At 25.4% G+C, this 13,993-nt stretch overlaps 1 protein-coding gene across 1 annotated transcript in view; it reads left to right on the forward strand.

Annotated features, from left to right (window-relative positions):
• LOC111677400 (general transcriptional corepressor trfA) overlaps positions 1 to 10,254 on the forward strand; it is a 55,470-nt gene extending 45,216 nt beyond the window's left edge. Inside the window, exons 7-9 of the mRNA XM_046955714.1 lie at positions 2,799 to 2,835; positions 7,306 to 7,437; positions 10,031 to 10,254. Of these exons, the coding sequence (XP_046811670.1) occupies positions 2,799 to 2,835; positions 7,306 to 7,437; positions 10,031 to 10,239 (378 nt within the window). The 3' untranslated portion in view covers positions 10,240 to 10,254. The remainder of the gene's footprint in view (positions 1 to 2,798; positions 2,836 to 7,305; positions 7,438 to 10,030) is intronic.
• The last annotated feature ends 3,739 nt before the right edge of the window (positions 10,255 to 13,993 follow it).

The following is a 13,993-nucleotide window of genomic DNA, read 5'->3' on the forward strand; positions in this document are numbered from 1 at the left end:
TCTAGTCTATAGTCTAGTCTATAGTCTAGTCTATAGTCTAGTCTATAGTCTAGTCTATAGTCTAGTCTATAGTCTAGCCTATAGTCTAGTCTATAGTCTAGTCTATAAACTAGACTATAGACTAGGCTATATTTATTATAAAAATAAAACTCTAACCCCAGTATTCATAAGCTCTTAATAAAGTTATTGATAGTTTATTGTAGGAATTTTGTATGGAAAATGTGCGTAATAAACCTAAAATAAGCGATTAATGTTTTTATGAATACGGAGGTATATTCATATATATTCTCCAAAAAGAATGCACTACTCTTCCATTATCAATATTTAGCACTCATTCCCATCCCCTCTTCCTAATTTTTTTAGCATAAAAAATTACAATCATAATTTTCTTTTTCTTAAGCTTATTTTCTACTTTTTCATTATAATTTGTTTCTTTTTTTTCAACTTTTTGATCGATTGGCTTGTCTTATGACACGTAAAGAAAATCTTTTGTCACTTGTCTTTCATATCATATTATGATTGCTCTTTCGAAAAAAATATACCAAGCTAAACAAATCTTTAGAGATGAACAACAAGACACTGTAATAATATAAATTGTTACCTGGTGTATTTCAAGTCTTTATGCAATGTCTGTTTAGATTGTGACATTTGTTTGACAAAAACAAATTTGTAAGGATTTGCATATCATTGGATTTGTTGACACCTACTACTTAACTTTACGTTTTTATTATTACAGTATTTTTTCTCCTGCCACTTGTCCCACACACATATATGTATTTAGTATATGTTTTAGAAGAAAAACGAAATCATAATCATGACAATAATTCTGAGAAGAATAAGTAAAGCATGATGACAAAGTGTCTTTATTATATAAAATATTTTCACAAGAAAACTGAAAAAATATTATAAATAATACAAAATTCTAAATCATTGTCTGTCTGCGTGTGTGTATTTTATATTTTATGCTTTTGTTACTAAATAATGAAATAAAGAAGGAGGCTGGAAAAAAATATGTAACCAAAAGTAGGCGGAAGGATGTGTTTGCTTTCTTTATTTTGTTATTTCTTTTGGCTTTTTTTCGTGTATTTATTATTATGATGTTCAATGATAATGACGCTTTCATTTTCATCAGCCATTTTTTTTTTTTTTGAAATGGTTTTCTTCTTGCCAACGTTGTTTTCTTTTTCCTTATTGTTTGTAAGAAGTAGTTATTGTTGTTGTTGTTATAGCTGCTTTTGGCTTTTGTATAAAATCCGGAAATGTTTTGTATCGTTACTGAAGTGGTATTAATTTGATGGTAATTGCTAAAAAGAGGTGTAACCGTGTAAAAAGACAAAATAACAAAAAACGTGGCATACTTTTAGGCTTTTTAGAAAAAAGAAAAGAGAGAGGGAGAGAGTATGGATTATGCAAAATATAATTTGGCTTAACTAAATTCATCATCTCTTTTATTTTTACAATTCTTAAACAAAATGCGCATTTGTTAAAAATCTATATTTTATTTTTTAATATATTCAAAGATTATTAGTATTTGTGAAAGAATTTATTTAAGGCGCTATAAATAAGCAGATTACAAATGAATATTTTGAACGAAGATTATTAAGTTAAGTTGCGAATAGAAATAAAATTAGCAAATTTGAATATGCTACAGGTTGATTTTTGTAAGAAAAAATGTTTAAAATCTTCAAGTTATTAACAAAATAAAAGTTAAGTTTTTAAAGAGATTTCTTAAGGAAAAAGGTGATTAAGATATTTGTTGTATTTATAAGGGATAATATAACACAATTAATATATATACATTATCTTTTAATTTGAAAATTTTCTTTAAAGCCCAAGACAATGGACAAGCTGCCTTAATCCTAACAAGTTATCAAGAGTTTATAGAACACACATATTTTGTATGAAAAATTTTTTTATAAATTGTCATAAATAGGGCCCTAGATAGACTAGTATAAACTAAACGTTAAGCTAAAGTACTACAATATAGACTAGACTATAGTCTAGTCTATAGTCTAGTCTATAGTCCAGTCTCTAGTCTAGTCTATAGTCTAGTCTATAGTCTAGTCTATAGTCTAGTATATAGTCTAGTCTATAGTCCAGTCTATAGACTAGACTATAGACTAGACTATATATAGTCTATAGACTAGACTATAGACTAGACTATAGACTAGACTATAGACTAGACTATAGACTAGACTATATATAGTCTATAGACTAGACTATAGACTAGACTATAGACTAGACTATAGACTAGACTATAGACTAGACTATAGGCTAGACTATAGACTAGACTATAGACTAGACTATAGACTAGACTATAGACTAGACTATAGACTAGACTATTGACTAAACTATAGACTAGACTAGAAGATCATATTATAAAGAATCAGTGGGTCTAAAAAGTATGCTTTAAATAAGAGCAAAATATAAAACTAAATTTTGCATATTTTAATATCTACTAAATTATTGCCTATTTATAGGAGTGCACAAAGTGTGGCAGCATCAATTTTATTTATCCTTAGTATAATTTCTTTAACATTTCCTTATTTAATTTATAGGATAAATTTAAATACTTTTTTTCCATTTTCTTCAACTGTGTTTTTGTTCATAAACAATTATTATTTATTGTTTATTTTTTCGTGTAACATTTCAAAAAGATCTCAACAGCCAACATTTCTTCTTTTTATAACGCAAATTATTTACTAAATACCTTCTAAGTACCATTTTTCTCTTGTTTTTTTTTTTTTTTTTGTTTTGTTATTGCTTGTGTTGTGTTCTTAACACTCTTATACTTTTAGGCGTTTTGTATTGTTTTCTATTTAAATATACATACGAGTGAGTATTGCATATGTCAGCTTAAATTGTTATTTATTCTCATATTGCTTTTGTGTTCGCTTTTATGTACACATACTCTTCTTATAATAAATGAAAAGTAGATAAATGTGTCATAACAAAGAAAAAAGAATGAAATTGTAATGAAAAAATAAAGTATACTTTTAGGGGTGCAAAGGGGAGGGGGAGAGCTTTAGTTCGAATGGATTTTCTGTCATTTTGTATGTATTATTATTTACATTATGGTTAAATTTATTATTTTTTAGAAAACAAAAGCATTTTTTTGTTTCTAATAAATGTAAATGAGGGTTTGTGTTTTAAACAAAAGCCAAAAAGTATACTTTAGAATTTTTTGTTTGTAATGTGTTTTTTTGCGAGTTTGCTTTAAAAGCCTAAAACAATGCAGCAGTTTTGTTTGAAGGATATTATGAATTGTATAGAACTTCATATGAAAAAGTACATTTTCTTTTTTTTCTGAAATGGTGTTAAAACAAGAAAAGTCATTATATGAACAAAAAAACTATAATTATTTTACAATTTAAAAGTAGGAATGTTAAAAAATAAGCTCAATTTGAAAAGGAAATGTCTACACATGTGAACATTTTTTTTTTATTTTTTTAAAATAAACTAAAATATGTTTCTTAAGAATTATAAGATTTTTCTAGTCTTTTGAAGGTTAAAAAGAAACATTTTTTTTAAAATTTTCAAGATTAAAGCAAACTCCCCTTATGAAAATAATTTCATTTCTATAACAAATTTAAAAGACAAAAAACTTTATACTAAACTGATTTTACTCTAAATTAAATATAAACCTTAATTTAAAAAAAAAAAAACTTCAAAAAACCCTCAAAAAACTCACTAAACCTTTCATTTATTTTCTTTACAAATTAAGCTGCCATAAACTTAATAAACTTCCAATCAGTCTGGACTTATTTAATAAAAACGTAAATAAAAAACTAAAGCACTTCTTTTTGCTACACAAAAACCCAAACATTTCCACACCAAACAAAATCCAAAAAAAAACCCTCTTCAATAGAACAAAAAACCAAAATAATAACTCAAACCTAAAATCCCCGCTAAAAAAAACTATACTACACTTACTTACAACTGCCTGCCCTCATAAGTATGCTTTAGAAAATAAAACTGAACACATATATCGACCAATCATTAATCATATAAGCTCATATATAATACACACAAAAACCAACAATAACAACAGCAGCCTGCCACACGCAGCTCTATACGCTAAGGAACTCTAGCTTAAGGCTAGAGATGAAAAAAAAAACAAATCATCAATAACATCATCATCATTTTTACTCTTTCATTCTGGTTGGTATTTACCGAAAATTGGGGGGAAGAAATGAAAAACGAAAACTATGAAATTGACGATGATGTCAGTCATTCAGTCACTACAATAATATGAGACTTCAATATGTCGACACTTTAACTAGAGTACGCCATCAACAATTTTGTTTGCTTGATTTTATTTTTTAAAGGAAAAAAGGTGTAAATATTTATTGCAACAAAAACGAATTATTTTTAGGCTACAGCTTAAAAGTAGGCAATGGATTTTGTTTATAGAAACAAATACTTTGATTAAAAAGTTTTTACCTTAAAAGTAGGCAATGAATTTTGTTTATGGAGAAAATTACTTTGATTCAAAAGAAAATCAAAATGACTTTTTTTTACAGAAATCGACTTTGAATGGAAATAAACTTTTATATAGAAATTGATGCCGAATGGAATGAAACTCTGTATAGAACTCAAAATCGAACTATAAGTGAAATTTTATATAGAAATCTAATCGAATTGATGTGAAATTTAAGAATGAAATTAACTTTTCGAAAGAAATTAACTTTTCGAAAGAAATTGAAATTGAATCGGAGATAAATTTTACATCGAAATCGATATTGAATCATATTTCATAATGAAATTGAAGCCGGATGGAATTGAAATTGGATATAGAACTAGAAATTGAAACAAAGTAAAATTTTATAAAAAAAATACTTCGAATCAAAGTCAATTCTTTCATAAACACTAATCTCTCTATCCTCCCTCCCATAACCTACTTTCCTAGTTCTAGCAGAATGCACTATATGAGTAGGGGTCATCTCCTGAGTGCTGGCCCAAGAAAAAAAAATCGATTTGATGTTAAATTTCATATAGAAATATAGGTCAAATTATAGTGAAATTTCATGAAGAAATAGGCTCTAAATTAAAGTCAAATTTCATACAAATATCGACTTTGAATCAATGTTAAATATCACATAAACATCGATTTCGAATCTTGGTGAAATTTTAAATAGAATCAACTTCAAATCGAAATCAAATTTCGTATAGAAATCAAGTTCAAATCAAAGTCAAAATTTATGTGGAAATCGACTTTGAATTGAAACAAATTTTATATAGAAATTGACATCGAATCAAATTTGAATTTCGTAAGGAAAGCAACATCGAATCGATGTAAATGTTATATAGAAATCGACATCGAATTGATAAAATTCAAAGATTTTTTCATATAGAAAACGCTTACGAATAGGGTTCTAAAAATCGACTTTCGAATAATCGAACAATCGACTTTTTGCCGAAAAAAGTCGAAGTCTAGTCGACTTTTTGTTCGATAACTCGACTATCGTCTGTGAAAAAAGTCGAAAAGTCGACTTTGTTAATAAAAAACGAAAAGTCGAAAGTAAAGTAGATAAGTCGAAAAAGGTCGATAAGTTGAAAAAGTCCAGAAGTCAAAAAAAGTCGGAAAAAGTCGAAAATTGTAGAAACAAGACAAAAATAGTCGAACATTTTAAAAAAGTGGAAAAAAAAAATAAAAAACTCTAAAATAGTCGAAAAAAGTAAAAAAATAGTCGGAAAAAAGTCGAGAATAGTCAAAAAGTCGAAAAATGTCGAAAAGTCGAAAAAAGTCAAAAACACGACTTTTAATTAAATGAAAAAAGTCAAAAAGTCGAAAAATCTACTTTTCATAAAATGCAAATGAAAAAAGTCGACTTTTCGTTTCAACCATAGAACCCTACTTTCGAATTGAGGTCTATTTCCTGCAAAAGACTTCAAATCAATGTGTTTTCGATAGAATCGATATTTGTTTTCTATATTGATATCAATTTTTTCTATTGAAAACAACTTCGAAACAATATCTGTTTATTATAGAAAACAACCTCAAATCGATCGATAATTTCATTAAGATTTCAATTTAAAAAAGCCTTTAAAAGTATGTTTTCATATTGAAAATCGAAAAAGAAGTCGATTTATGGAAAACACCTCATATAGAAAGTATTTAACAATTACATTCTTTCTTAAACGCCTTTTAGCTGACTTTATATTCCTGTCTGCTGACTTTTTTCCCACAATCTTTTTGCTCAATTGTAAAATATTTATGATGAAAACTCATAAATCCTTCAAGACTTTATAAATCTATAATTTTTTTCTCTTAATACTTTATATATTTCTTTATTTATATTATTTTTTGATTTTTGTAATATTTTAAAGGTTTGTTAGCTTTTCTTGTTGGCAAATACAAAAAAAGAAAATCTTTTAAAATAGAAGAGAAAAAAACACTAAAATCTATTGATAACCATTAATTTTCATTTCTAAAAACAATATTTATTTAAGTTTTGTTTTCGGTTTTTTTTTAACAAAAAGAGTTTTTTCTGTATTAAAACCTAAAATAACAAACAAAATTCTATTTAACTTTTTAGATTTATAAAAAAAAATACATTTTACGTTTTTTGTTTTAAAATTTAAAAACCTTTTTTTATTTTATTAAAACCCCTGCCTAAAAACAAGTGTGAAAAGTAAAACAAAAATATTTTCAAAAGAGAAAAGAAGTCTAATTCCCCAAAGTGTTAAAGGGTCTGGCTTTATTTTTAAATAATGGACAAATAAATAAACATGAAGTAGTTGGGTGTTTTTCTCTTGTGTTTTTTTATTTTTTTCTAAGCAACGAAAATGGAAATTCTAAATAAATATTTGATTATTGTTATATTTTTATTTATTTATATTTTCTTAAAAAAATAAGTGTTGGCTTATGCCCCAAAGTATACTTTGAAATACTAATATAAATATATATAACCTAAAATTATGCTTTAGTTTTTAGTAAAAAAAAGAAAAATATTTTATCAATAAATTTGTTTTTTAAGTATTTACACAAGAGGTAAACAGTGCGTTTTTATGTAAAACATAATTTTTAGTTTTAAATGGTCAGGGTGTTAACCTAGCAGGTATGCTTTAGATTTAGCATTTTTAAATTTTTAAGTTATAGAGAAGTTTTTGATTTGTTAAATTTTCTATTCATATTTCATTAGCAATTGATAATCGCTTTTTTTAGTTTAATGTTATTAATTTATAATTTTGTGCTTTTGGTTTTAAAATTATTTACACTGATGGACAGACTTGAAATTCTTTAATAGAAACTTTAAATTTCCTTTAAATAACTTATTTTATTTATTTTTTTTTTGTTTCCAGATGATTCGGTAGATGTTACGTCCGAACCCGATGATCAGGATATTTCTGTAGCAGCAGCTGCCTCTCACAATCCCAATAAAGGTCAACTCGAAGTACAGTTAGGCGGCGCTGTAACGCTGCAATGTCCTCAAGGTAATTACTTATGTTACATTAAGGAAAAATATTTTCGGATCAGCATTTTTTAAAAATTAACTTGAATAGATCCTTTCTAAGCTTTCTTTTAAAAAGGGACTTCGAATCGAAATCTGCTTTCATATAGAAATTCTGTTTTTATACAGAATTCATAGTCTGTTCTCATGTAGAGATAGACTTCAAATGAAGGTCTCTTTAAATATATTAAAAGAGATGTAATCGATTCCTGTTTTCATATAAAAAGAGACTTCAAATCGAAGTCTTTTCTCATATACATGAAGACTTCAAATTGAAGTATGCTTTCATATAGAAATAGACTTTGAACGTAAGTCTGTTTTAGTATAGAAAAGGACCTTGAATTGAAGTTTGTTTCTATATATAGAAAAAGAGTACAAATCGGTGTCTGTTTAAATATAGAAATGAATTTTGAATCGACATCTGTTTTCGTATAGAAAAAGACTTCAAATTAGAATCTGTCTTCTTATAGAAAAATACTTCGAATCTAAGTTTGTTTTCATATAGAAAGAGATTTCGAACCGAAGTATGTTTTCATATAGAAAAAGATCTCGAATCGAAGTTTGTTTAGATATAGAAAAAGAGTTCAATTTGGTGTCTGTTTTCTTATAGGAAAGGATTTCAAATCTGTGTCTGTTTTCGTATAGGAAAGACTTCGAATCGGAATCGGGTTACATATAGAAAGTTACTTAAAATCGAAGGCTGTTTTCGTATAGAACAAGATGTTTTCGTATAGATTGTAGATAATGAATAAGTATAGATAAAGACTTCGAATCGAAGTCTGTTTTCGTATAGATAAAGACTTCGTCAGTTCCCGTAGAAAAAGATCTTGGTTCTCGGAAAGATCTCTGGTAGAAGGTGTCTTCGATTCGGAGATTATTTTTGTCTAAAAATAACTTTCATTCAAAGTCATTATAATGAAGAGTCGCAAATAATTTTTGTTTATATATCGATAATCTTAACTCTCTTTTGACTAAAAGATACTCCATAGTCTCGACATAGGACTATCCATAGTCTCGATTAAAGACACTTAATGGGCTTAAAATTATAGTCTGAACTACTTCATAGTCTGAAGGGAGTCTATACCATATAACCTTGAATGTAAACTGTCTATAGTCTATATTTTCACACTCTGTGTATTCCCGAAAATATACTCTGGTTTCGACTATAAGATCTCTATAGGTTTGAATATAGACTCTCAATAGTCTCGACTATAGATTCTATATAGCCTACTCTCTAGGCTCTCTGTAGAACAGGACCTGACTGAAGATAATATTATCGAGATATTCGGCTTTAGGTTCTCTATAGTTTCGATTTTAGGCGCATTATAGTATCGAGTATTAAATCGACCATAACTTTCTTTAGTATTGACTATAGTGTTGACAGTATTTTTTATTCTTGTCTGTAGTGTTGACAATAGGAATGCTCTCAGTAGTATAGACTCCTGCCTAAAGACAATAATACAGATTATAAAATCGCTGTAGTTCATAGGCTCTACTTACATAATTTAGGCTATAGGCTATCTTTAGTTTCGGCTATAAACTCGATCATAGCTTCTCTTTAGTCTTGACTATATACTCACTATAGCCACGACTGAAGGGACAACAGATTAAGCTTTTGTAATGGAAATTGCTTGCTTTCAACTAATGTTGAGTACATCTCCCCAAGAAAAACTTAAAATACAATAAATTTTTGTCTAGTCTTCTTCATCAACAAAAGATTTCATTAATACAATTAAAAGTGGCACAAAAAAGTGCGTTTAAAAATTTATTTCTTTTAGCAAATGAAAGCAAATATTATGCTTAATTAATTTCTTCACTTTCATTACCAGTAAAAGCCTATTTTAAGGCGCAAGCAGATACAAATAAAACAAAAAACCTACATACCACCTACACACAAACATACAGCTAGACAATTAACTACACAAAACTTAATTACAACAATTGGATATTAATTGTAAAACCAATTAATACGGACTACAACAGCGACATACCTCAACATGAATGAATGAATAAATGAAAAGAGAGAATTAAAAAAAAAACAACGAAATAACTAATGATGTACAATCATACCATTAATAAAAATTCATTAAGAAACTCCATAATATAAATACAGAAATGTGAAAAGAAAGAAACAAACGAACGGAAATTCTTAGTATTCCGGGCATCATTGGTAATTTATAGACAGCTATTTACAGAACACGTTAATTTTTTTCTTGTTGCTATTGTTTTTTTTAAGGGCTCTGGAAATTAAAACACACACCAAACTTTTAGTATACGTAAGATAAAAGACAAAGCTATAAACAACCAAACATACAAATGCCGCCAACCCAAATCAATTAAAGAAATTAAAAATTTTCGTGTTGAAACAATTTATGAAATTATAAAGCAAGTCAAAGAAATTACAACAAAAAAAACAATATAAATTTGCTTTAAAAAAATATTAATAGAAATTAATTTGTATTTAAGGCGCCTAAAAATATGCTACAATTTTTATTTACTGAAATAATAACTATTTAAGGGTTATTTCTTTATTTATTCAAACATATTTCTTTATAATTTTCTCTTATTTTGTTTAGGTTCCTTGGGATGTTGGTCTCATTTAGATCCTGTTACTGCTCGTTTACGTGGTCTGGGTCATGGTTTGTCTACACCTACAGGGCAATTTTCTCTTAAAGATGTTGTCTATCAAGATGCTGGCACTTATAAATGTATTGGCCAATCACCCATAAATAAAAAGAAATTAGAAGTTTTACAAACTGTAGGCGTTACGGTTAAAGGTGAGTAGTATTGGAAAATCTCTTTTTATTTTTTGTCACAACAACAACAACAATAAAAGCTTTTAGAATAATTACTCTATATTTAAAGTTTTATTTCTTTTCTTTTTTTTTTCTTTTAAAGACTTATTGTCTTTTATATATGGAAATAAATGAGAAAAAAGAAACTTTGCAGACAGTTATTTTTTTCAGAATTATTTACATTACAGTAATTTTAACGTCATTTACATTTATAACTTCTTTAGTTGTGTAGAAAGAAAGAAAATTATGAGTAATATTAATAAGTAACCATTTTACAAGAGTTGTTTAGAGTAGTAAAAGCATAAAAGGAAGGAAATAAGTTTTGGCAAGAAATTCCTTTCTTACATGATGTTACCAAGGCAAATGCTCTTTAAAATATTGTATGTTTAGGAAGCATCTAGACACAGTCAAAAGAAAAAGCTTTTAAACGAAATTTACAAGTTTAACCATTTCAAAAATAGTAGTAGAAATACTACTTTTTTCAAATCATTTAAATATTTTTATTTTAATCTTTTTATGCAGAATTGTCTTGGTGTGATAAAGTTTTTTTAAGAAAATTATATTTTTTAACAAAATTATACAAAAAGTACTAAATTTCTTGCTACTTTTTTACAAAAGGTAGTAAATTGTATAAAATTTTATTTCAAAGTTATTAAATGAGTTTTTGTGTTATCAAAAATAACAATTTTAAACATTTTAAAAAATAGTAGTAGAAATACTACTTTTTTAAAATTCAAAAATTTTAACCTTTTTTGAATTATTAAAGATATATTAAATGAGTTATGAGTTACAAATATAACAATTTTGAACATTTAAAAAATAGTAGTAGAAATACTACTTTTTTAAAATTCAAAAATTTTTACTTTTTTAATGCAAAATAATGTTGTCCTGATGAACCTTTTTAAGAAATTCATATTTGGTGCAAAAATTACTCAAAAAGTACTAAATTTCTTGCTACTTTTTTACAAAAGGTAGTATATTGTATAAAATTTTATTTCAGAATTAATTAGTGAGTTTATGTGTTACCAAAAATAACAATTTTAAACATTTTAAAAAATAGTAGTAGAAATACTACTTTTTTAAAATTAAAAAATTTTAACCTTTTTTAATGCAAAATAATGTTGTCCTGATAAACCTTTTTAAGAAATTAAAATTTTGTGCAAAAACTTCTCAAAAAGTACTAATTATTTGCTACTTTTTTAAAAAAGGTAGTAAATTGTATAAAAATTAATATCAGAATTATTATAAGATTATATGTGTTACCAAAAATAGTAATTTTAAACATTTTTAAAAATAGTAGCAAAAAATACTACTTTTTTTAAAATCTAAAAATTTTAAGTTTGTTAATGCAGAATAATGTTGTTCTGATAAACCTTTTTAAAAACTTAAAATTTTGTGCAAAAATTTCTCAAAAAGTACTAAATTTGTTGCTACTTTTTTACAAAAGGTAGTAAATTGTATAAAATTTAATTTCAGAATTATTAAATCAGTTTTTTTGTTATCAAAAATAACAATTTTTAACATATAAAAAAATAGTAGTAAAAATACTACTTTTTTTTAAATCAAAAATTTTAACATTTGTTATGCAGAATAATGATCTTCTAAAACTCTTTAAGAAAATAAAATTTTGTGCAAAAATTTCTCAAAAAGTACTAAATTATTTGCTACATTTTTACAAAAAGTAGTAAATTGTATAAAATTTAATTTTAGAATTATTATACGAGTTTAAGTTTTAACAAAAATAACAATTTTAAACACTTTAAAAATAGTAGTAGAAATACTACTTTTTTAAAAATCTCAAAATTTTAAATATTTTAATGCAAAATAAACTAGTCTTATAAAGGCCTTTAAAATTTTAAACATTTTAAAAAGTAGTAGAAATACTACTTTTTTAAAAAACTAAAAATTTAAAACCTTATTACATAAAATAATATTGTTTTCATTAAATTCTTCAGGAAATCTATATTTTTTGTACTAGATTTAACAAAAAGTACTAAATTATTTACTAATTTTTTACAAAAAGTAGTAAATTGTATAAAATTTTGTTCTAGAATTGTTAAATGAGTATAAAAATTGCCAAAAATAAAATTTTTAACAATTTTAAAAATAGTATTAGATATACTACTTTTTTTAAATTTTACAAAATTTTAACTTTTTTAAGTTAGAACTATTATTTAGGAAAATATGTTCTTTTTTTGTACAAATTTTCTTCTCTCTCGCTCTGCTCTCTACTTGAGTAAACAAATTTGTGACAGGAATTTTACAAACCAAACATAAAACCAACAAATTCATAACTTAATGTGTCTTTGTTTGTTTTAGCTTCATGTTAAGAAATATTCATCGAAAACAAACATACAAGGAATTAAGCAGACAGACAGACATGTATGGACGTTATATGTTTGTATATATTTACCTCCTATGTATATAGATAATTACGGTTTATGTCAACACATTGCTAGATGTCGGAAAAGTATAAAAAAGGGTTATGACAAAATTAGGAGTAAAAAATTTTATGAAATCATGCTAATGTTAAAGTGTATTAAATAAGAAATCTTCGACTATCTTTTTTTGTTATGCAATTTGCTCTTTTTGTAAAACCCTTTTATATTTCCTAAGTTTAAGTATTTACACGTTTGCTGGAGTATACACGTGTGTGTTTGGGGTGGCAGGATGAGTTAAATATCTTCCTTTTGCGAGTATAAAGTTATAAAGATATTTACAAGTATTTGTTGCAATTTCCTGTTGTTGTTTATCAAGCTCTTCAAATGTGTTGTAATGACATTTTAACACAAACTTTACAAATGCAGAGCTAGATATATGTAACTCACATCTATGTTTGTGGCAAAACATTAGGTTGACTCTAATAAAATGTGAAAATATTTATAAAAAGTATTTTTACTACTATTTCCAAACTATTCTGCATAAAAAGGATAAATTTGTACATAAAATATGATTTTCTTAAGAATTTTCTTAAAGAATTTTATTTTACAAGAAAAAAGTTTCAAATTTGAAAATTTTTTAAAAAGTAGTATTTCTACTACTATTTTCAAAATGTGTAAAAATCACATATCCGGATTCACTTAAACTAATTTTATAATTTTTAATAAAAAAAATTACACAATTTATTACTTTTTCTGAAAAAGTAGCAAATAATTTAGTACTTTTTTCAAATAGTTTAGTACTTTTTGATAAATTTATGCTTAAATTATGATTTTCTTAAAAAATTTTATTAGAATAATATTATTCTACAAGAAAAATGTAAAAATTTTAATTTTTTAAAAAAGTAGTATTTCTACTACTATTTTTAAAATATGTCAAAAATTTGAATTTTAGGCATTACTTAAACATCTATTTTACTTTTTGATATAAATTTTATACATTTTACTACTTTTTGTAAAAAAAGTAGCAAATAATTTAGTAATTTTTGGTAAATTTATGCTTAAAGAATTTTATTAGAATAATATTATTCTTCAAAAAAAAAACCTAAAAATTTAAATTTTTAAAACAGTAGTATTTCTACTACCATTTTTAAAATGTATAAAAAAATAATATTTTCGGATTCACTCAGACCTCTTTTATACTTTTAGATACAAATTTTAACCATTTTACTACTTTTTATAAAAAAGTATTAAATAATTTAGTACTTTTCATACAATTTTATGCTTAAAATATAATTTTCTTTAATAATTTTATTATTTATTACTATTTATTTTTATTATTCACCAAGAAAAAGGTAAAACTTTA

This window comes from Lucilia cuprina, chromosome 6 (genome assembly GCF_022045245.1).
Source record: "Lucilia cuprina isolate Lc7/37 chromosome 6, ASM2204524v1, whole genome shotgun sequence".
Classification (NCBI taxonomy): Eukaryota; Metazoa; Arthropoda; class Insecta; order Diptera; family Calliphoridae; genus Lucilia; species Lucilia cuprina.